This window comes from Delphinapterus leucas, chromosome 19 (genome assembly GCF_059928025.1).
Source record: "Delphinapterus leucas isolate spDelLeu-1000000601 "Yukka" chromosome 19, BTC_Dleu_Yukka2, whole genome shotgun sequence".
In the NCBI taxonomy this organism is placed as follows: Eukaryota; Metazoa; Chordata; class Mammalia; order Artiodactyla; family Monodontidae; genus Delphinapterus; species Delphinapterus leucas.
This window is the reverse complement of record NC_143147.1, coordinates 24103520-24129497: the sequence shown is the minus strand read 5'-3', so window position 1 is coordinate 24129497 and position 25978 is coordinate 24103520. Positions and strand designations below refer to the sequence as shown.

The 25978-nt window shown below is 37.5% G+C and overlaps 1 protein-coding gene across 9 annotated transcripts in view; it reads right to left on the bottom strand.

Annotated features, from left to right (window-relative positions):
- The window catches only part of NF1 (neurofibromin 1), a 255886-nt gene that overhangs the window by 75539 nt on the left and 154369 nt on the right, over positions 1-25978 (bottom strand). For all 9 annotated transcript variants that reach the window (XM_089900778.1, XM_089900773.1, XM_089900775.1 and 6 more), the window contains 3 exons: positions 25332-25478; positions 22832-22978; positions 20045-20155 (listed from right to left, as the gene is read on the bottom strand). In XM_089900778.1, the coding sequence (XP_089756904.1) occupies positions 20045-20155; positions 22832-22978; positions 25332-25478 (405 nt within the window). The remainder of the gene's footprint in view (positions 1-20044; positions 20156-22831; positions 22979-25331; positions 25479-25978) is intronic.

Below are 25978 nucleotides of genomic sequence, written 5' to 3'. Positions count from 1 at the left end.
TAAATGTCATGCTTAAAAGTGAAATATTATATTTCTACTAAAATCAGAATCAAAACAACAATGCCCATTACCATCAATCTTTTAAACATTATTCCAGAATAAAAAACAACAGACATAGGGCTTCCCTCGTGGTGCAGTGGTTGAGAGTCCGCCTGCCGATGCAGGGGACACGGGTTTGTGCCCCAGTCCGGGAAGATCCCACATGCCGCGGAGCGGCTGGGCCAGTGAGCCATGGCCGCTGAGCCTGTGCTCCGCAACGGGAGAGGCCACAGCAGTGAGAGGCCCACGTACCACACACACACACACACACACACACACACACACACACAAATACTCAAAGAGAAAAACGTAAAGGAGATTGTTAATCAAATGCTCATAAAATTGATAAGAAAAATACTTAGATTTCCCAATGGATAAGTGGGTAAAGGACACAAACAGAATGTTTAAAAGATAGGAAGCATGGGGATTGATAAGTATATGGGAATATGGCAAACCACATAATAACTGAGAAATAAAAACAAAATGTGATACCACGCTTATTACTGAAACAGCAAGCAATTTTTTAAAAAGTAAAAAAAAAAAAAAATCAATGCTGGGGAAGACATTAGGAAATAGTCACATTCACATACTGGTACAACTCTTTGGGACAGCAATTGGCAATTGCGATGAGAAAATAGCTATTCTGAGTTGCTGCCTAAGCATTTTACAGTATGACAACCCTACACAGACCCAGAGTCTGGACATTTAGATAAGGACTCAAATTAGGATTACCACCAGAAGTTCCCACTTTGCTTTTCCTGGGGCACCTTTTAAAATAAGCACTTAGAGTCGAGCCTGTAAAAATTTAAGTGACTGTCATCCCAACCACCTTACAAGAGGTGCTTCCTACCCTGTACTGTATCTCTTGAACTGGGGAAGAGGACTGCTCTTCCCCCAGCTCACTGTGCACACCCCCAGCCCCCGGAGACGTTTCTGGGATCTCTAAATAATAAATCTTGTGACTTTGCTTCCTTTTTCTGAGTGTATTGAAACTGAGCCTTCAATCAAAATGACCCCAGGGGTTTTCACTTCCCTTGAAAATTGAGGGAGCTACTTGCCAACCCCAAGTGGGTGGCTTGTGCCTCCTCATTCAACAAGTCATAATCTGCATATCTTTAAATTAATATACCAATTACGCGGGAGGGCAACACAGCAATGATCAAAAACCTAAAATATTTCAACCTTTAACCTAGTAAATTCTAGGTAAATACCAGCATTCTTTCTAATAGCAAGAAAAACAGAATGCTAAATATCTACCATTAGGAAACTGGTCAAGTACATGATGACCCACGGGCCAGAATATTACGTGTCCAATACAAATATTTATGTAGAGGTTTTTTTTAAGTTTGAAAAGTGGAAAATGCATATACTAGAAAGATAAGCGAAAACTATAGGATATATAAACATGTATGTTATAGAACTATGTATAAAAACAACAAAAAAGATAAATATACCAAAATGCTAATATGTATACCAAGTGTGTTTTATCACCTGCTTTGTCTTTGAAAAATGCAAGAGATCTTAGAAAAGAACTATTGAAACAGCTGTCCAAGGGCTCTAGGCTGAGTAAGAAAATGAGATGATGCAAAATGAACTGTGAATAGGGAGGGGTGGTTAAGAAACTAGAGGGTATCATGGAATAAAGATCAGAGACAGAGATGCACGATCAGATTTCTTGGAAGCACATACTTATTATATTAGCTTACGTTAGCTCTACACGGTTAACTGCTGTCAGGACTGTTCTCCAACAAATCTAACCAGACAAGCTCTTTTCTCTCCTAATAACAAAGCAAATGAACAACAACAACAAAAACCCCTCCAAAAAACTTTCAATAATTTCCCATGTCTCAGAATAAAATCTAAATTCTCAATATGGCTTACTATATGATCGGGCCCTTGCCACCCTTTACAGTATCATCATAAGATTTTCCAGCTCCCTCACACTGTATAGTTCAAACAAAACATCTTTCTGTCCCTGTAATTCACCATGCTCCCTCCTGCCATCAGGCTCTCAGAGATTCTTCACGTCCTCACCACTACACTCCTTTCCCTCTTCTTCCCCTGGCAAACCTTTATTCATCCTTTTTATCTCTGTGTAGATTATCACCTCCTGCTAGGAGGTCTTTTTTCAGGGCGGGGTGGGAAGAGGGGCCAGCTTGATCTGAATTTATTAAATAAAAGGATGAATTAATACAGATCAAAGATATGACTGGTGCGCTAATAATAACCTACTTAAGACAGACCAAGTCAAACCTCAAGTCTTTCTTATTCTAGAGCTTAAGTTTCTTCCAATAGGTCAAAGTCTTAGCTTCATAGTCCAGGGAAAAAGAGAGATGAAAGAAAAGTTATGAATGAAGGGGATTTGGCTAGGCTGCTACTTGTCATATAAGAAATTAGTTCTGGGCAGTGGGAACAATTTGGAACAATTTCAGAGAACGGTTAATTCTGATACCTGTGAACAATTTAGTACACGTAGATTGCTCAAGGGAAATCAAGGAAACAAAAAAAAAAGCCGCCTCAATGTGTTAATAATGTGTTAAGCAGATTAGTCTGCTCCACACTTTAAAAACCGTGATACATTGGGGCTTCCCTGGTGGCGCAGTGGTTGAGAGTCCGCCTGCCGATGCAGGGGACACGGGTTCGTGCCCCGGTCCGGGAAGATCCCGCATGCCGCGGAGCGGCTGGGCCCGTGAGCCATGCCCGCTGAGCCTGCGCGCCCGGAGCCTGTGCTCTGCAACGGGAGAGGCCACAACAGTGAGAGGCCCGTGTACCGCCAAAAAACCAAACCAAAACAAGAAAACTGTGATACAAGTGAGGCTCTTAAGAAGCTCATGTTTTACGAAATGTCACTTTGGTTCAACGGCCCCAACTCTGTTAAACACGTTCAGGAACCAGTTGAGAAATATGCCCAATACACCCATTTATCTTTTCAATAAACCATGGCCTGATATTCTGAATTTGTTGGAAGTTATTGATGAAATCTAAGTACAGAAATTAAACATACACACACAAACACACAATAAAAGCAGCAAAACTGTAGTTTTTTCTGATCAAAACAATTCGAAGAGTATTTAAAGTACACTGGGATTTAATAGAAAGAGCGTGAGATAAGACTGTCACCAAAAGCCTGTGTTGTTATCTTGGGTAAACGATTAAACGTGTCCTCTGGTAAAAATCTTGTTAAGAACACGTGTTCCACATGGGTATTTTAAAGAACAGATAAAACATGTATATTAAAGCACTTTGTAGGTGCTACATAAATATTGTAAATATTACTCCTATGTCTTGTATAAGAGATTCTCGGTAATTAAAAAGATCAGAAATGGAGATAACTGAACCCATAGTGGTACATAATTCCCCATGTATCTGTCTTCTTTAGTTACACTTCAAATAACTAATTTACAAGGTTTGTTATTTATTTATTCCATGGAAAATATGATTTATCAGTAAAAAATTAGATATCTGAATATTTCAAATGGGTATCTCAAGGCCAAGTATCAAATAAATCTGATGAAATACTCAATACCAGGAAATGTAGTTCTTTACTTTGTGCTATTTTGTTGCCCACAGTCACAGCTCAAAAAAACAAAGTGAACACTTCTGGAAGGCTGAGGGAGTTCAAATGCCTGTCAAATGCTTGCCTCAACAGAAAATAAACTAAGATTTAATGGCTTTTCATCAAGAAATAAAAGAACAAAAAACCACTAAGGAAAAATAAAGATGCCATACACCACAAAAACCACTGGAAGGCCCTTCCTTGCCACCCAGAGCCTCGGTGACCACAACTGCACCTGAGACACTGTATAGTGTAAGAGTAACTGGCACACAGCCGCACCCATTTACCAGTTCTATCACTTAGCATCAGATACTCAGCTGCATTTCCTCATACCAATGACAAATAAAGAAAGCCAATAAATGTTTAAAAATAATTTCATCTATCTACAGGCTCTAGTATTTCCTCATGGTATGGCTTTTCTACAATTGAGTAAATGAAATCTTTCTTGCTTAACAAAGTATACTTTGATGAAGTGTTACGAGTCTCTTGCCCTGACACTAAATTATAAAAAAAAAGCTGCAGGACATTAAATATAAACTTAGAAACACACTGTAAAGGCTAGTCTCTTTAAAACATAGTAAAAGTAATCAAAGGATGAAGGAGTCACCTGAAACTAGTAAAATATCTTCATATATTAACAATGAGTTGACTATAAACTGATTTAAATTTTAAACATAAATGTCACATATCTAAATTTCTTTACATTTTTCTTCAAAGCAGTTATGTTTGAGTCTTTAAACTCTTATTCCAATGAGGCTGTCATTAGTGAAAACACCTTTGGGGCCCCTCCTTTCAAATATTACTAAGAGCCAGTTTATATGTCACACAAGAAAAAACTCATCTTAAACAAATATATTACTAAATGACATTTTGCATCATTAAAAATTTCAAATATGAAGATTTCCCCACCACATTTAAAAAGAACATGTTTTAGACTTTGACAACACGTCCAAAAATGTATTTCCCTAAAAATGTGTACTCAAAGGCATCAGGGTTTGAAGTAAGTACATCACCTCCAACAGCGGCTCTTCTGAAGGGAGCAATATTCACTTGGATGTATTTACCCTTAGATGCTTGTTTTAGAATTTTTCCCTATTGTTTCATAAAATCAAACCTCATAAATACATCTCAGGATTATTGCCTTTCAAGGATTATATATTTACACTAAAAGAGGTGAACCACAGTTGATTCAAAAAAAAAACTGTGTTTTCATAAAAATAGATGGATTGCAGCCACTGTTTCTTTTTAAGTACTGTCTAGTCATAAATCACTAAATCATCCTTGATGAGTAAACCAAAGCCTTGTTTCACTAACAGCCAAGGCCACTATACTTCTATAAACCAAGAATCACAGAAAACAAAACCACTTGAGTAACCTTTTGCTTCAATTCAGGACTCCAACTCTAATCACTGTTACTAAATCAAGTCTTCTTCCTTTAAACTAGAGTCATGTGTGTCCATAATTAAAACTGGCGATTAGTCTTAACACTAGCACTGAATGATTACATACATATAATCATTAAAAGCTAAGTTCATTTATTAAGTGTTCTATGAAATGCCACATGCTCTGCTAGATCCTCTGTGTATCCAGATAAAGACATCTAAGATCTAGGAGCTAAAAGTCCAATAGATGAACAGGAAAATAATATCCTATGTACCCACATGTCTATTGCAACATTATTAAAAATAGCCAAGATGTGGAAACAACCTAAGTATCCATCAATGGGCAAACGGATAAAGAAACTGTGGTGTAAAAAGACCCCGAAGAGCCAAAGCAATCTTGAGAAACAAAAACGGAGCTGGAGGAATCAGGCTCCCGGACTTCAGACTATACTACAAAGCTACAGTAATCAAGACACTATGGTACTGGCAAAAAAAACCCCAGAAATATAGATCAATGGAACAGGATAGAAAGCCCAGAGATAAACCCATGCACATATGGTCACCTTATCTTTGATAAAGGAGGCAAGAATATACAGTGGAGAAAAGACAGCCTCTTCAATAAGTGGTGCTGGGAAAACTGGACAGCTATATGTAAAAGAATGAAATTAGAACACTCCCTAACACCATACACAAAAATAAACTCAAAATGGATCAAAGACCTAAATGTAAGGCCAGACACTATCAAACTCTGAGAGGAAAACATAGGCAGAACACTCTATGACATAAATCACAGCAAGATCCTTTTTGACCCAGCTCTCAGAGAAATGGAAATAAAAACAAAAAATAAACAAATGGGACCTAGTGAAACTTAAAAGCCTTTGCACAGCAAAGGAAACCATAAACAAGATGAAAAGACAATCCTCAGAATGGGAGAAAATATTTGCAAATGAAGCAACTGACAAAGGATTAATCTCCAAAATTTACAAGCAGCTCATGCAGCTCAATATGAAAAAAACAAACAACCCAATCCAAAAACGGGCAGAAGACCTAAACAGACATTTCTCCAAAGAAGATATACAGACTGCCAACAAACACATGAAAGAATGCTCAACATCACTAATCATTAGAGAAATGTAAATCAAAACTACAATGAGATATCATCTCACACCAGTCGGAATGGCCATCATCAAAAAACCTACAAACAATAAATGCTGGAGAGGGTGTGGAGAAAAGGGAACCCTCATACACTGTTGGTGGGAATGTAAATTGATACAGCCACTATGGAGAACAGTATGGAGGTTCCGTAAAAAACTAAAAATAGAACTACCATATGACCCAGCAATACCACTACTGGGCATATAACCTGAGAAAACCGTAATTCAAAAAGAGTCATGTACCACAGTGTTCACTGCAGCTCTATTTACAATAGCCAGGACACGGAAGCAACCTAAGTGTCCATCTACAGATGAATGGATAAAGAAGATGTGGCACATATATACAATGGAATATTATTCAGCCATAAAAAGAAATGAAATTGAGCTATTTGTAGTGAGGTGGATGGGCCTAGAGTCTGTCATACAGAGTGAACTAAGTCAGAAGGAGAAAAACAAATACTGGATGCTAACACATATATATGGAATCTAAAAAAAAAAGGTCATGAAGAACCTAGGGGCAAGATGGGAATAAAGAGGCAGACCTACTAGAGAATGGACTTGAGGACACGGGGAGGGGGAAGGGTAAGCTGGGACAAAGTGAGAGAGTGGTAGTGTATATATGGCCATATATACACTACCAAATGTAAAATAGATAGCTAGTGGGAAGCAGTCGCACAGCACAGGGAGATTAGCTCGGTGCTTTGTGACCAGCTAGAAGGGTGGGATACAGAGGGTGGGAGGGAGGGAGATGCAAGAGGGAAGAGATATGGGGATATATGTATATGTATAACTGACTCACTTTGTTATAAAGCAGAAACTAACACACCACTGTAAAGCAATTATACTCCAATAAAAATGTTAAGAAAAATAAATAAATAAATAAATAAAAATAAAAGTGATGCATTCTGAACAGCCTAACACTTGTATGAGGCTCCGCTTCAGCAAATCACAATGCCACAGTCATTTCTCCTTAATGACTGAAAGTGATTCAAGAGATGGGTTACCCACCAGAGAAGGCTCTTCATGCTGAAAAATCTGTGCATATAAAAATATATTTAAGACCACGAGTATGAAAATTATCAAGTAGCGAAAGATATGGAAAGACTCAGGAACTGTCACAGCTTGGAGAAGACGAAGGACACAGCAACTATATGTAATGTGGGATCCTAACTGGATTGTGGAACTGAAACGGGATATAAGGGGGAAACTAGAATTTGAAGAAGTCTTTAGTTCGGCTGACAGGAGTATACTAATATTAATTTCCTGGTTTGATCGTTGTACTGTGGTTTTGAAAATTATAAACATTATGGGAATCTGAGTGAAGGGTATGTGTGAACTCTCCGTACTATATATTTGAAACTTTTCTGTAAGTTTGAAGTTATTAAAAAAAAAGGCTTTATTATAAAAGAAAAAAATATATATATTTAATAGCAAAAAAAGAAAGTGTGGTGTATACATGTACGTACACACACACACACACACACACACACGATGGTTCCCAGGGGCTAAGCGGGTTGAGGGGAGGGAGAATGGGGAGTGACTGCTGATGACTATGGGGTTTCTTTTTGCGGTGACGAAATGTTTAAAATTACGTAGTGGTGATAATTGCCCAACTGTGTGAATATACTAAAAACCACTAAATTGTACACTTTTAAAAGGGTAAACTTTATGTGAATTATATCTCAGTAAAGCTGTTTTTTTTTCTTAACTTGCCTAGAGGAGTGAGAGTCAGGTTACTGAGATGGGTCTTGAATCAAAAGTAGGAGTCTGCCCTCTGTTAAGGGCACTCAAAGCCAATGGTAAGCCTATGCAAAATCACAGAGGCATGCCAGAGTAGGAAAATGGTGAGATGGTCAGTGTTGCCGAAGCAAAGGCGAGACATCTTTCTACAGCTGTTACTACACACTGTGATGACTAGTCTTCTATTATTAAACTTAAATGACCAATTGAGAAAGTTATTTTAAGACTTTATTAACCAACAGAGGAAGTAATGTGCAGAATGCTCATTTGGCATTCTGAGCTCTCTGGGCAGACTTTGTGGCTTTGCCAGCTCCTAGAGTCTTCTTCACAACTGCCCTTAAAGATACCCTCAGCAATATGTCATGAGCACACTTTCCTGAGAACAGCCCAGAAAGCATACAAGGCTTACTTGGAACCACATCAATGACGACAGCATCATGAGATTTCCAGAATAAGGCCAGCATCGCTAGCCTCTTACCAAAATGACTTTCAATCTCCTGCTTTAGTTCAGCAATCTTGCAACTACTGTGAACAGCGTAAAAGATTATGAAGAGACTTGTATGACGCTAAGGAAAAAAGGTTTATCTTATAAGTCAGTGGTTTTTTGAAGTGTGGTACCTATATGATGGGGTGGTATATGAAACAGTCATTTAATAATTCCATATTTCTTTTTTACTGTTATCTTTTGTTTGCTGGTTTTCTAGTTATGGCTATCAATACTGGTTTTCTGTTTATGGTATAATACAAAATTTCCCTTAAGAAAAGTCAATAAAAAATATTGAGTAACTAATAGGATAGATCTTACGAAGAAACGCAAAAACCCCAGAGGTGGTATATGAATGCCTTAAGTATAAAAACTTAGTTAATAGAGCACATAAAAGGTTTTATCTAAAAGTCACACAGTCATATTTTAGAGAGATCATTCTGGCAGTAATGTGGAAGAAGGAGGGGATGGGGTAACATACCGGTGACAAAGAATCCAAATAGGAAGTTATTTCAACAGCCTAGAACAGAGTGCAGCAAACTATGGTTCACTGGCGATATCCTGCCCACATGCTACTTGTGGCCTGTTTTTGTATGACCTGCAAGCTAAAAATGGCTCTTATATTTTTAAAGAGCAGATAAAAACCAAAAGCCAAACAAAACAAGAAAAAAAGAAAAACTTTATGTGGTTTATAAAGCCTAAAATATTTACTACTGCTCCTTTGACAAACAAGTTTGCTAACCCCAGCTTAGACAACTGATAAAGCTACAAACTGAGTCTGTAATGTAAGGATAAAGTATAAAAAATTTTTTGAGGCAGAATCAACAGGACTTAGTGATTAATCAGATGTATGTGGTTAAGAGAAATGAAGATTGATCTTTAGCCTTCCATTTAAAACTCAAGGTGGATGAAGATACCATTATCCAAGAGAAGGAAACAGAAAAGCCTCTTTTTAAAATTAAATCACTTTTCTTCATTTATAATGAAAAACAAGAATAAATAACAAGCCAAGATTAGATAACAGGCTTACGGTATTATACTGTAATAATACTGGAAGACAAACTTGTTCAAAGACAGACATTTCCCCTCAGAACATGTATTTTGCCACTAAGGAGAAATGTGTTCTTTTTCCTGTATTAGATTCCTACAATGAAGAGGCTGAAATTTTACTGTAAAACTGCTTATGTACAATTCTAAAAGGTACTCACATTTAAGTCTAACATAACAATAGCCTGTTTTTGCACATCTGCATATCCACTTTCTCAGGAAGCTTCCAAAAAGATTTTTGAAACCTAACTGTCCACACTGAAGAGCCACTTGCTACTACATACTATTGAAAAAAAAAAAGAAAGAAACAACAAGCACCAAATGGAGTCACTTGTGCTAAAATGGAGACTTAATACCTAAACTAACTGCAGTTACAACCTTCTCCAGGAATGTAATCCTAACCAGTCAGAGTGAAATTTTCTGGTCAGCACCAAAAGGAAGACGAGATAATCTGCCACATAGACAGACCCTGTCCATCCCCCATGGTAGGTTACTTAAGCCTGAAATAACTTCTGTTTATGACTTCCTTGTCTTGCCTTTAAAAACTTTCCATAAATCTAAAAAAAACGGTACTGATGAACCTAGTGGCAGGGCAGGAGTAAAGACACAGACAGACACAGCGGGGGAAGGGGGAGCTGGGATGACGTGAGAGAGTAGCACGGACATATATACACTACCAAATGTAAAACGGGTGGCTAGTGGGAAGCTGCTGAATAGCACAGGGAGATCAACTCGATGCTTTGTGACAACCTAGAGGGGTGGGACAGGGAGGGTGGGAGGGAGACGCAAGAGGGAAGAGATATGGGGATATATGTATACATATTGTAAGGCCAACTGGCCCGAGGCAGGGGAACACAATCAGATTCACAGGTTGCATCAGACCAAAATTCTCCGGACCACCCAGTTCCAGAAACTGCCCTGGCGACATTCCTGACCACCCAGTTCCAGACACTGACCTGGGGACTTTGAACCCAGCCCAGCCTTCCCACCTTTCGAGGGGCGGGACTAACGGTCCCCCAGGATACCCGAAAAAAAAAAGACCACCAAATAAGGAATACCCTGCGCCCTCCCAGATTCACCACACCCCTTTCCCTTCTTCCTCTATAAAATCTTGCCCAACCCTCGCCCGGGTGCGACTTCTCTGGCCCCCTTTCTCTCGGACCAGTGAACCTCGCCCGGGAGCGCTCCCTAATAAAGCTCACTTGAAGCTTTCCTCTGTTTCGTGGTGCCGTTTGTTAAGATCTGACCTTACACATATAGCTGATTCACTTTGCTGTACAGCAGAAACTAACACAACATTGTAAAGCAATTATACTCCAATAAAGATGTGGAAAACAAAAACAAAAACTTTCCCTCTCCATAATTCTTTGGAGCTCCTCTCTACTTGTTAGATGGGATGCTGTCCGATTCATGAATTGTTCAAATAAAGCCAATTAGATCTTTAAAATTTACTCGGTTGAATTTTTGTTAAGTAACACAGGTAAAGGATATGAATGTACATTACGATCCACATCATACAAATAAAGAAATCCTCTCAAAACAGCTGCCAGAAAGTAGAAATAGGACTTTATAATGCAGGGAAAACTGCAAATGACCAAATGTCTATTATTTTAGACATCACTAATGATATCAGCCCTCAGACGTGAAGAAACAAAGAGGTGTTTCAGCAAATTCCAGTGTTTGTTGTACCCTATTATGTACAAGTACTCACTGTGCTAGCAGGTACAAAGAATAAGAAGTAGTACCTGACCACCTAGAGGGGTGGGATAGGGAGGGTAGGAGGGAGGGAGACGCAAGAGGGAAGAGATATGGGAACATATGTATATGTATAGCTGATTCACTTTGTTATAAAGCAGAAACTAACACACCACTGTAAAGCAATTATACTCCAATAAAGATGTTAAAAAAAAAAGAAGTAGTACCTGATCACAAGGAAGCCAGAATTTGGTTGAACAAAGACTGAGGATACATCTATAGTAAAAAAACAGACTCTGATAAGTGCTCTAGAAGTACGAAGTCCTAAAATGTCTGATTCTGAAGTATAGAATTAAGGAAGGCTCTCAAAAAAGGTGCTGCCATCAGAGTTAGACCTTGAAGGAAGAATGCAATTTTGAATGAGGAAGAAATACTTTGGGCAGATGGGGAAAGCTGCGCAAAGATAAAGAAGTGGGAGGTATTTAAAGACCTAAATAATTGAAAATGGTTTTTTGGGGGGCGGGGAAACATTTAAGTGGGGAGTGTTCAGAATTTTTAATTTTACTTAATTATCACCGAGAGGCTTGGGCAGCTTAAGATCAATAAGAAGACAATAAGAAATTCAAGGTTGGAGAGCCATTTGGCTGGGTAATGACGCAGTTAACCGAGAAAGAGATTGTGAGAAAAATATGTATTGGCCAAAAAGCTCTTTCGGCTTTTTCCATAAAATCTTACCAAAAAACCCAAACGAACATTTTAGCCAACCCAACATATCTGGGTATAAGAATAGGAAGGGGAAAATGCTGAATTTAAAATTTTAAATAAGTTGAGATTGAGGTGTTTGAAGCAGCAATAAAAAGTTATCTGTGCGTTATCTTAGTACTCTGACTTACAATATCTACTCTGAGGGTTTTTATATTTACTTCTTAGGTCTGATCACACAAATCTCCAGTTAAGTTAGGTTCTATACAATATGTACCTAATATAAATAAGATTTAGCAAGCACTGGTTCTCTTCACTCAGGAGGAAAAAGAAACCTACATAGCAAAGTAAACCAAGTCAGGAACATGTACTGACTTGTGCTTCTGCCACTTAGGTAGCCATTTCCTTGTATGTCAATACCATTGTTCACAGCCCTGCAATTTCTTAAAAGAGCCGGCTAATGTGATGAAAACATTAGCACAATACAACCCAACTTCCCTGTATACCACTTATCAAAGAAAAGGAGTGACCGAAAGATTAAATTCCTTTAAAGAATTCACTTAATGTGCTTCAATGTGGGTGATTTAATGTACTAAAAAAAATCTTTGCAAACTCAATGTGAAAAGTATCACTTTCATATGCAATTCTTTTCTTATTTAGCTTTATGTTAATAAAGTTTAACTTCTCTTCTAATAGAATAATTATTTACTAGAAATTAAACTCCTAGAATGCTATATTCTTGAATTATTTTTAAAACTTCAAAATAATCCTAGCCAAAAACTACCTACCCTCTAAACATATATACAAGATGCTTTAAGAAAAAAAAAATCTATCTCTAATATACTTACTTGATTTTAAGTCATGATAATCACAGCAGGCAAAGAGTATATTCCTCCAGTTAGTGTTAATCCAATGAAGACATTCACTAATATACACATGGATAAGAGGAATAACAAAGTGGTATTCACAGGGTTCTTTAAATAAGACACTAGATTTTAGAGGAACTTTATTTGAATTCCTTGATTTCTGCCACAGTCCATCTGTTTGCACCAGTTTGGAAAGCACTCAATAGGTTATTTCCAAAGAGCAAATAGCAGGTCAGGTTTATAACACGTGACTTACTAATTTTATTTAAACAGCACACAGTGAGTGAGAAATTAGATCCCCCACGGGACACTGGAGAAAGCCTGAAGTTTTAATCTTCAAAGAAAAAACATCAAAAGCTAATACTAATTTGAAATTTTCTCAATTATACATTAGAACCAAATGTAAATTTTAGCATATATTAGATTTCTAAAATTAAAGTTTGAGCTTTAAGTTAAAAAAAAGAATAGCTATCCGTGTTCAACATGGGCTAGCTGCTTTATCTCAAATGTGGCAAACCACTAGATTTGAATATATGATTAAAAAAAATTAGCCTTACTTTAAAAATGGTTTACTAGTAAACTTTTGGGATATGTCTATACTATGCCTATGTCATAGTCCCCATCTACTAAAGAACACTAGACTAAGGCTCAGATTCAGGTTCTAGTTCTGGTCATTTTTAGATATGCATCCTTTTGCCTTTGTCTGAGCCCATCTGTAAAATAGAGGAGTTGATATCGATCTCTTCTGAATTTCCTTTTATCTTAAAAACTATGAAATTTGTTAAACCAAGGTTGGCATTTCCTCAGTGCTGAGATAAGGTTTCCTTCATTCCCCCTGCCCCCTCACCACCACTTTTAAAAAAGCAAGTTCTTAGATTTGCTTGTGATCCAAGTGTTAGATTAATTTTCCATAATTATTTTGAAACAGGAAAATGATGTTCAAGCTATTACTCAGTCTGCTCCTCCTGTTGGTTGGTGACACTTTGCAGTTAACTCCAGCACTGACGACCTCAAATTCTATGACAGCTTCTAAGCAGATCAGCACAAATTCTGAGACAACCCCAAATTCCAAGACAACTCCAGAGCTCCATCTGGATCCCAAGACAACTTCAAATCCCAAGACAACTTCAAATCCCAAGACAACTTCAAATCTCAAGACAACTAAGAATATAGAAATGACCTCAAAGATAGCCACAACCATGAACACGAAAGTGGTGGCACCATACTGAATGCAATGGACAGCACTCACTTTCTTTTCTATGTAATATTTTTGATGTTTTGTGTACACTCAGGCTGAAGTGGACTTGGACTGTTTGCATTGCTATCTCAGTTCATTATATCTGCTGAATGAGAAGCACACTAGGAAAATTAAATTTATTTCAACTTACTTCTGAGTTAATTATCATATCCTAGTTCAATCTGGTTGTTTGCAAATTTTAATTGTGTAAGCTTAATTATTACCTTAATATGATGGTTTCCTTCCTTATAAATGCTAAAAAAGGCAAAATACCACATGTTTGCCTTTTAAATGTTTGGAAAACTGAGTTGAAACTCAGGTTTTTACATTAAAGGTGTAACAGAAGAAATTATGTTGGCAACGTTTAACCAAAGTATGCTTGTGTGTGTGTGTGTGTGTGTGTGTGTGTGTGTGTGTGTAACGGATAGGGGGTTGGGGATGGGGACTGAGGAGTGGCGTGTGTTGTTTTTGTATTTATCTTATTTTTTATTAAATAGACAAAAGGATAAACTACAGTGCTCTACAACAGGGGTCCCCAACCCCTAGGCCTGTTAGGAACCGGGCCGCACAGCAGGAGGTGAGTGGTAGGCAAGCGAGGGAAGCTTCATCTGCCGCTCCCCATCACCCACATTACTGCCTGAACCATCGCTCACATTACCGCCTGAACCATTCCTCCTCCCCACCCCCGCCGGGTCTGCGGAAAAACTGTTCTTCCACAAAACCGGTCCCTGGTGCCCGCTGCTGTACAAAACAATACATCTATCTGTGCCACCATATTCCATGAATGTGTAATAGTAATACGTTGTTACAGTAAAAAAGGTTCCAATTCGGCTAACCTTTGGAATGCAGACTACAGCTGCTCCAATGACAAAATTATTTTAGAGTAAACTTTTGTCCTTTATTGCAAAAGGTCATTTGTAAATCTGATGCCTAGAATTCAGAATTCTTCCCTACAGAAATATGTCCCATAACTACTGGTAAGATTTTCATGCTGGTCTACAAAGACTGATTTAACCTAAAAACCTAGTGTATAATTTTAACAGTGATAATAAACATGTTATCTTTTTAATAACCATGTTATTAATAGTGCAGTTGTTAAGGTTTGAAACCCAACTCTGATTCTTACTAGTTGTACCACCATGAATTAAACACCTGACCAGTGAGACTCCCAAACAAACCAGTTATAAACTGACTATGAATGAATCACTTGGGGTGTCTGTTAGATATACAGATTAGGCTCTACCCTGAAATGCTGATTTGGCAGCCCAGGTAGGGCCTTGGGATATATACATTTGCTTGCTTTAATTTCCCAGGTCATTCTGACTGATACCTGCATTTGTGAATGACTAACAATTTCTCTAAATTTCAGTTTACACACAAGTCAATCACTGGTAATAATAATAGCTCAGCAGGTTACTTTAAGGGTTAAGTGAAAAAGTATATAATATGCACAGTTTGCCTGACGCAGAGAAAGCACTCAGTAAGTTTTAGCTACTACTGACACCCAAAGAGCGACTGCCAGGCATCACACTATTCCTAAGAGGAAAACTCTTCATTGTACTTTCAGGTTTTATATTTTCAATTACTCTGACAAAAATAACATGTGCTCCTGGCAACAAGTCAAACAGCAGAGATATATAATAGAAATACTATAATTGATCCTCTACCTGCTCCAATCACACTCCCCTGAGATAAGCAATGTGAACAGTTTAATATGTATACTTTCACACACTTCACAGTCTATACATACCGTATGCCTGTGCACATACACACCCATATTCCTCTGCACCTTGCGTGATAAATGTCAGAGCCATCCTTCCGGATCTTTTTAAAGGTGCATTAGAGGATTTCTGTTACTTTCTCCTGCTCAGAATCCATTTTTCCTCATTCTGATATCGGCAGTCCAATTTCCCTTTGGGAAGCCCTGCTCCCATCCCCCCACCCGTTTTAGTTCATGCAGTTCAAGCTGGCTTCACCACTGAGCTCCAGGGATGGGCACATAATTCGGGCACAGACAACCAAGAAATTCCATTCCCCTTGCCTCAGAAATTGGCAGGTGACTCAGGCCAATGAGACAAGTACTTCTGCTGTTACTACTGGGAAAGAAGTGTTTTTCCACTGGGTTGTTAAGCTGGGAGAACACAAACCATCACTGGCTATAGCTTAGGAAGAGCTGCCTGGGAATAAAATCAACACAAAGAAAGTAGAGTCAAGACAGAGAAGACAGATGTTCTCCAGATGACACTGTTCAAAGCTCTGCACGTAGTCATGCAAGAAGCCAGTCCGTCTCTTGATCTTCTTGGGTACATGTGGCAATTGATATCTTTCCTGGTTCACACAAGTTTAAATTTCATTTCTATCACTTGTAACAAGCAAACTAGACTTAACACATTGCATATTATTCCATAATAGAGATGTATCATTATTTATTCAACAATTTCCTTTTGATACACAGTTATATTATTTTCAGTTTTTTGCCACTATAAACAATGCTGCAACAACTGTCCTTATATTTATGGTACTTTAACTATTACAGGCTAGGAGCAAAAGTGTATAGGAGGCAATAGCAGGAAAAGATTAGAAACTAAATTAGGTCAAAATTATGGAGCACCCAGCATGCCTGACTTTATATGAACCTGGACTTTATATGGGGACTCTATTTAACAAATGGAGAGAGACAAGATTAGATCTGAACTGGAAACTGCCTCCAGAAGCAACGTTCAGATGACCTGGAAGTAGCCTGTCAATGCAGGGGACACGGGTTCAAGCCCTGGCCCAGGAAGATCCCACATGCCACGGAGCAACTAAGCCCGTGTGCCACAACTACTGAGCCTGGGCTCTAGAGCCCGCTAGCCACAACTACCGAAGCCTGCGTGCCACAACTACTGAAGCCTGTGCGCCTAGAGCCCGTGCTCTGCAACGAGAAGCCACTGCAGTGAGAAGCCTGCGCACCACAATGAAGAGTAGCCCCTGCTCACTGCAACTAGAGAAAGCCTGTGCGCAGCAACGAAGACCCAATGCAACCATGAATGAATGAATAAATAAATAAATAAATAAATAAAAAGATGACCTGGAAGTAGTTATGTGGGGTTTAGGGAGTAGGAGAATAATGCTGCATTAGTACAGGTTAAAGCTAGTAAGAGAGTCTCACTAATGGCAGTGGGAGGGAAATGAATTCAAAAGACATTTCCAAAGTACCGAAAACCAATATTAAACCATTAAGACTCAATTCAAAAAAAAATAAAACACAGGAAAGCCCCTGATAAAGGAATAGCACTAGGAGGTTATTCTGAATCACACGACCGCTAGGCTAGGAACAAGTACTTGACTTAGGGGCAGCCAGAAATCTACTGGCTGGCCAGCATATAGCATTAAGGGCTTTGCCAAACAGGTATTTTTAGCTGAACATGTTCTCCTTCTGGAATTTGAAGTGTGCAGTGTTGAGGGACTGACTAGCTGGGGCTAAAACTGAAGAAATACAGAAAGAGAAAAATTATGAGGTAGACTTGAACGTGAAGCCAAGAGAGAATTAGCGCAAGCTGGTTCCAGGACTGACAGACATCTAAGCTCTGTCTACATCTGGGCAGGCCCTGCTCTAATTCATGTTTTTCCTGAGGCCTATCTTCTTGAGAAAGTAAGAATGCCTTCTTTGTAATAACAGGGTCCTGACTAAAACAGCCTAACTGATGAGCCTAGATCACACAACTAAAATCAGACATGGTGATTGATAGTGAGGAGGATAAAAGAAAGAGGGAAGAATTTTAAATGATTAGGGTTTCTAGAGTGAGAAGGGATGGTGATGCTACTGAGAAAGAGAATATGCTGTGAAGAAGAAGTTGATTTGAATATACACTGAATTAAATTTTGGACATTTCAAGTGTGAAATCTCTGTGGAGTATCTGTAAGGAGACTGGAATCCACAGCTCAAAAGACATAAACTAATACATGGTAGTCTAAGCCACAAAAACAAAGGAACATCAAAAAGTCAAACCTAAGTGTTCTCCGACAAAGTTGGCTGAGTTACTACCTTCCCCTGCTTTTGTATACAGTGGAGGAACTGGGCCTCTCTCTACTCTGAGCTATTACGTGCTTATCTGTCCTGGACCTGAAGCTTCACACCAGGTGACAATGAAGGCCAGGAGGCACTCTCGTAGGTCTAAGTAAGAAACTGAAACATCTGAAAGTCTGAAATTAGTAAAGTCATATCCCAAAACAAAAACAACCAAAAAAGAAAACCTCAAATATACTCTGCACAGAACTTTATAGGTCACAAAATACTTTATGGGAGATGTAGGCAGGATAGTTTTTATAAGCACCTCCCCCTCTTTAACATATGAAGAAACAGATTCGTAAAAATTAACTTATCTAAGAAGCAGCAGAGCCGGGAATCCTTAGCACTCTCAAGTCACCATATTATACACGTTTCTTGGAAATCCCACTGATTTAATACCACAGAGGGTGTCTGCATCAGGCCCATGCTACTTTCCTTTTGGCCTGTATAGTACAGACCACTGCAGAGAACGAACACAATCTTACACTCTGATCCTGAAGAAAAAACTCAGTTTTGAGGTTTTCCAGAAATCTTTCTGACTTGTAAACTAACAAGAATTTAAAGGGGCGGGGGAGAGACACATGTCTATCTACCTCTCTTACCAATGTCTCACTGTTAATTACTTCGACAAAATAGGGAAAATCAAAATACACTGGTGAGGCTTCCCTGGTGGCGCAGTGGTTGAGAGTCCGCCTGCCGATGCAGGGGACACGGGTTCGTGCCCCGGTCCGGGAAGATCCCACATGCCGCGGAGCGACTGGGCCCGTGAGCCATGGCCGCTGAGCCTGCGCGTCCGGAGCCTGTGCTCCGCAACGGGAGAGGCCGCAACAGTGAGAGGCCCGCGTACCGAAAAAAAAAAAAAAAAAAAAAAATACACTGGTGGTGTTAAAGATTGGGGATGGAATACAAATACGGTTCATCTCAAATGCAAAAGAAAATTAAAATCATCTTAGGCAACTTAGAAACAGCATCTGAGATAAAAGGTAGAAGACTTTCATGGGAAGGTGAAGAGATGTTACTCAGAGTTGTTAAAGAGAAGGGCCAAGGATAAATGCAAGTTTCTATGCCCTCTTGATTCCCTAACACCCCAGTTCTTAGGACTTCTTGGTGTTAACGCTATCTGAATTACCCAATTAACTGAGTTTCCCACCTCCCACCTTCCTTTTTTCACTCCTCTGCCACTACTTCTCAACCTCCATTTATTTCCAATACACTGCCAATTTTTTGCCATTCATGACCATTAAGTCTACTGACATAATTCCTCAATTTATGTTAAATTGAGGTAATTCAGAAAGATTAATTCCCAGAGCCTAGTGGAACAGCAGAACAAGAGTAAACATAGTCCTTGAGATTTCAAAGCCAGTGGTCTCTCTATTATATCACACTGTCCCTAAGGTTCAATTACCATGAGTTTATGTCCCACTAAATGAGAAGAAGTAAAACTGACTAACGTCACAGACAAGTTCTCAAAAGGAAGGCAGAATGAGGCAAGAAAGAAAAGACAATGGCAGGGAAAGCAATGCAAGCATTATACCTATTGTGAAGGAGGAGCACTGCCAGAAAGGTTTTCTAGGAACTAGCCTGGACTGAAAGACAGCATGAACAAACACAATCAATTTTTCAGGCTGTCACCTGTGCCATATCTTTATAGAAATTTCCCATAGTGTCTCTGAATTATTTGTTAAATCACCCTGATGTTGTCTTACACAGCATATTACTAAAAGTTCTAAGACTCTTTCCGTTTAAAAAAAACTTTCTGAGTATCATGTGATGGGTAGTATTTAATCAGAATACACCAGAAAATAAAAAGTTGTGATTTTTTTTTTACTCTTGGTAATTAATTCACTGTAACGTGGTATAAAAAAATTGATGTAACAAAGAGAAGCCAATACGAAACAGGTAGTCTGAAAAGCAATTTCTAATGTACTGAGCATCATTTAGGGACAAGATGGCTGTTTACCCAGCTACATTCTCCCAGAAAAGCTTGTCTCCAATTCTAGTAAAATCAAATGGGAAAAACCAAACTTCCTGTCTCTCTACATTTGATATCATTTTAAAAGCTCTGGTAAGATAAAACATAGTGTTTCTTACCTCCGTGCAACATAATAAAATATAGGATTCCCAGCTTTGGAAGTCCCAGCTTGGTAGAAAATACTCAAAGTTTTCAAAGCTTTGAACTCTTCTTTTTCATGTACTTGATGCCTGAAAGAAAAAAAAGAACAGAGTAACTCATAGGCTTTACATTGTCCACTGAATATCTACAAAAATCCACAACTGCACCAATGATAAATTATACAAAGAGACAAAATATTTTAAAAGCAACACGCTTTCTGAAGGGCAATGTGGTTAACATGTACCAAAAAATTTAAGGTGTTGTTCTTTGAACCACAAACAGTGGTTCTTAGGAAAATGCTAAGAAAACTACTGGACAGGGATATTAACCATAGAATTGTTTTTAATCATTTTTCTTTCTAGACATAAACTTTTGAGTTTTTACTTACTTGTTTGTTTTTTAAGAGTTCAGTTTATCAACCTTTTCTTTCCTGGCTTACTGATTCTGAATGAGTGAGAAAGGCCCACATGTTCTTCTTTATAGGAATTTATCCTCACAAATAGCGTTATCTTTTTCCAGATGGTTACTTACTGGTATAGGTGGACCAACACAATTTATTAAAAGTCCATTCTAATCTCCCTGATTCTGAATATCACTTTTATAATTATACTCTTATATATATTTAAATATACTTCCAAAAAAGGCATGGTTTAATTTTTATATATTCTGCTCAGTACTCAGTGTGTGTCTTTAACCTGAAGATTTATGTCAGTCAACAACCCTGGAAAACTCTCATTTGTTGTCTTTCATATATTACCTCTTCACTATTCTCTTTAAGCTCTATTTATTAGATATGCTGGACCTTCTCATTCTCACTTGTATCTCTTAAACTCTTTCATATTTTCCATTTCTTTATCTCTCTGTACTGACTGTATACTAGGTAATTTGCTCCAAAATTCTCTTCCAGCTATGTATGCATTTATTATTTTTCAAAATATCTTTATTGGAGTATAATTGCTTTACAATGTTGTGTTAGTTTCTCCTGTACAACAAAGTGAATCAGCTATATATATACATATATCCTCATATCCCCCTCCCTCTTGAGCCTCTCTCCCACCCCTCTAGGTTGTCACAAAGCAACGAGCTGATCTCCCTGTGCTACTTTATTATTAAAATACATTTTCTTTTACCTAGTTTTTCTATGTGTCTTGGGGGTGGGAGGAGAGGCTGTATTACCTCCGTTCATCATATTGCTTGTGCCAGGTCAGCATTTGTTTAATATTAATGGAAACAACATAGATATCACTTGATAAGGGAAATAGGTGCACATGTGTATAGGTAAATGACTGGGAGGCTATCTGCCGAATGTTAACTAAATTATCTCTAAGGGATGAAATAACTGAAAACTTTTTACTTTCTTTTTTAGATTTCTATGTTTTGAATAATTTAACAATTTTTATTTTTATGGTTGACAACATTATAAAGCTATTTCCATTTTTTTTAAAAGAAAAGTGAGTCTCAGCATCAGTGGGAACTTAGAACAAAAATATCACCTAATATTTATTAAACACTTTATATATACACCAGACATTGTTCTAAGTACCTTACACATATTACATCATTTAGTGTTCAAAAGGACAGAAGGTTGTTTTGTAAGGAAGGTAGGGTCTTAGGTAAAAGGACTAATAAAGAGGTTTTCTCTGAAAGATGGAAAAATGGCAAGGACATCCTTAGTAATGTTGCATAAAAAATAGTTTTACATTTTTGGACTGCACAATTTTCAGCTAGGTAACATGAAAATTTTGTATGGAAAATATTCCTTTAATTACATAGGAATAAACATTTGTTACACAGAAAAACGTAACAGAGCTAAAAAGATAAAAATTAAGTAACAGAGCTAAAGATAAAAATTAAGTTTGAAAGGAGATTGTTACACATTCATACATTCTTTTAACAGTATCAAAATATGGGAGTCATGTGTACAAAACTATGGCCTGTATGTAATATGATTAATACCAGGCACTTACAATGCCTGGGACATTATGTGCAAATCGTTAATGTGAATTAACTTCAGAATGTCATATTCTGCTTTTTTCTCTCTGCCTCTGGCACACACCATGAACAAAACACTTAACCCACGCTCACTATGAAACACTAAGTGACTAAGTGTAAAGTAGTATGAAAGGTACTTTATAAAGACTAAAGAATTCAGCAAACTATCTTCACTGTAACATCATAGTGGTGAATGTCTAACAATGAGGATCCAAACTAAATCCATCTAAATGAGATTCAAAACAAATGTCTACAGAAATTTTATAGCAATATTAAAGTATACTATATTTTCTGAGCCTCAATCTAAAAGAAGCTAGTATCATTAATTTTCAGGAGGGTTCTAAAAAATGTTACAGTGTAGTAGAAAGAGTTCTGCACTTTGAACAAAAGGACCTATGAATCAGGTATGGAATCTTAGGCAAATTAATTATTCACTTTGAACTCTGTTTTCCCTAATTATAATATGAAAATAATGTTATCTACCCTCCCTTTTAACTATTAAATGCAAAAACACCTCAAAACAATATGACAAAGTACTATTCAATAAGATGCTATTATTTTTATAAGAAAATCAACTATGAAACAAAGCATATTTCAACAATATATAGGGTAAGAGAAAAGTGGGATTCCAAAACATGGCAATGTGGTCATTAAGTACATCCTTCCTAGTAATTCTCTATCAAATATACAAGCATATCTAACAAGTGGCCTGGTGGTAAACCTTGCATCTCATCGAAAAAGAAAGCAATCATCATTTCAAGGTGATACTTTACCTAGTCATAAATTCCTCAAACTTTGAACTGGTAAGGTTAAGGCTGGACCAGTGTGTATCTGCCACAGGTTTGTGCTCTGGAGGACCCAGGTATGCAAGAAGCGTTGCCATCTTATCAAAAGGTCGCCTTCCAACAGCTTTGTGATCCCTAGATATAGCAAACTACTTAGGAAAAAGGTAGCAGTTCACATTTAGCAGAACACATTTCTTTAGATTGTCACTGGCTGCTTTTCTTTTTACTGTCAGCTGGTGGTTCCTGTTAATTTGTAAACAGAATCCAAAAGAGCTCAGGGGTTTTAAGTTTACACTGAGATGTCTTAGAAATATGACCACTCCCCAAACTACAAAATTCACATAAAAATTGATTTTGTTCTAGCATTAATCCATTACCATTAAATGGGCAATCAGCAAGTAAATATAACATTCTGATCCACTTTTTAGGAAGTGGACATACTGTCCCTGATATCAGATTTCTGCTTAATCAGGGTAAATATGAATTTTCAACAACTATTAAACGTTTAAAGATAACGACATTACTTCACAAACATCAAACTGGCAAAAAAATTATGAAGTTTGCTAATGCCAATTTTGATGAGGATGTGTATAAAGAGGTACTCTCACACAGTGCTGTCAAAGTGTAAATAAGCATGTACACTGTGAAAAGCAATGTGGCAATATCTAGTAAAGTTGAGGCTGGGTATACCCCAGAACTCGGCAATTACACATTTAGGTAATACACAAGGAGACAAACATGAAGAATATTTATTACATCACTATTTAAAATAATAAAAAACAGGAAACCCTAAATATCCATCATTTAGGAAGTGCAAAAATAAACTGTGATATAGTCATTCAATGAAATACTAAGTTAAATAAATGATAAATCTCAAATAGAATATTGTGTGAAGAGACTATACTCAGTGTATCACTGCTGCAAAATTTTAAACCACACAAAACTATATTATATGTACCTATGTTATACCTGTAATTCCCTTTTTCTTGTCAGTTACACAAGAGAGAAGTAATACCTTTTCTTCCCCAAGAAATAAAATGTTATAAAGATCTGAAGTAATTACAGAAAAATAAATAATGTTAAAGCTAGGTGGTAGACATGGGTCTCCGTTACATTATGGTCTATACTTCTTTTTATGTTTGGAATGTGTCTTTTTTTAAAAAACCAAATTGAAGAAAAACTCTCTAGTATTAAACTACATGAATATGATTGTAAGTTATATAAGAGTTTGTGCTTAAAAAATGCATTTAAAAGAACGCTTGCATTTAAAAGTTCCACAGTTTAAGTGCCACACAGATACAGAAAGTATCTTCCTCTTTCTATCTTAGGCACATATTAGTCATACCCATGTCTACTTCAAGCCATTAACAACTCTTAAAGGATTAAAATGCTCTCTCTTTTAAACTCCCATTTCCTAATTGGTTGCTAGCCTTAGCTTTATGGTCTTCTATTTTTCCCATGAATGAGCAAACCATTTTTATTGCCATTTAAAAGTAATCTGGACTCATTTTACCTTTGTAAGAGAACTCATACATAGGAATTTGGGCCCTTTATAAACATACATAACTAGAAAGGACAGCAAATGATTCAGGCTACAAGAGACTTTAACTAAAAACAGCAAATGAAACAATTCCCAAATTAATAATTTTCAATTATTAAGTATTGTCTATATAAAGCCATTTGCATATACTTAGAGTATCACAAATGGGATTATCATAGGATTGCAATAGAATAGCAATGTTTTAATTATTAAATTCCTAAGAATTAGGCTGCTCTTCAGATTCAGATGCCAATACTCACTTGAACTTCTAGTATATTTAAATTTCTCTATGTCTTGTTGTACATTATGTTTGCAACCCAGAAAAAACCCAAAAGGCTAGTTTGTGAATTCTTAGCTTAATTTTTTTTTTTTTTTTTTTTGGCTGTGCCGCACGGCTTGTAGGATTCTTAGTTCCCCCACCAAGGATCAAACCCAGTGAAAGCGCCGAGTCCTAACCACTGGACCACGAGAGGATTAATTCCCTCTTAGCTTAATATTTTTAAAAAAGTCTGTAGCACTGATGTAGGTTGGTTGATCATTTAATATGACTTAACCTGTTGCCTATATACTTTTAAAAAGAGTCTACATTTCTCTTTCCAAATCATAATTCTTATCTAAGAAGATGCAAAGTAAAAAGCATTCATGACCAATAATTTTATTGGTATGAATTTAAACTGGGCCTTCCCTGGTGGCCCAGTGGGTAAGACTCCACATGCCCAGTGCAGTGGGCCCGGATTCGATCCCTGGTCAGAGAACTAGATCCCACATGCATGCTGCAACTAAGAAGTCCGCATGTCACAAATAAAGATCCCACATGCCCCAACGAAGATCCCACATGCTGCAACTAAGACCCAGCACAGCCAAAAATTTATTACAAATAAATAAATACTAAAAAAAAAAAAATTTAAGCTGAGACTTTTCAATATCCCCATGACAGGGAAATTTTACCTGTTGCTGGAAAGATACTGGCCAATTTTCTCTTGATTGTTCCAGAGCAGACGATGTAAAGCAAGCACATTGCCATCACTGATGAAGGAAAGACTATGATTTACTGCATCACTTGTAGGACAATCGGATGCTATATCAAGGAAAAACCTTCAAAAATGCAAAGTTATTAGAATTTCAAAAACCAGATATACTCATATCTATGCTTGAATTAAATCTATGTGAAGTAACTTTGTGAAATTACTGCTATTACAAATATGGAGGTTTTATCATTAAACGAAACAAGAAGAGACAAGGAGAAAGTTGGTCTTCCATTTCTGATACCTGGTTACAGCTTCAGAGCAGGCTCTGAGGTCAGACAACGAAATTTAAACAGATGAGACTTTGTAGAGAAGCCAGTACTTTACAGATAAGGAAATGGAGGCCCAGACAAGACAAAAGACCTCCCCAAAGGTCTGTACAGCCTCTTAGGTCAAAGCCAGGATCAGAACCTTTGTTCTTTTAACTTTCTATGGGTAGTCAATCTGCCAGAATATAAATCCTATGCTGACATTCACTTCCTTTCCAATGTGAGTTGCAGTCCAACAGTACACCTTTTAAACTCCAATTAGACAGAAGTTCGCAGGAACTATAATGAAAAACTGGAAGAG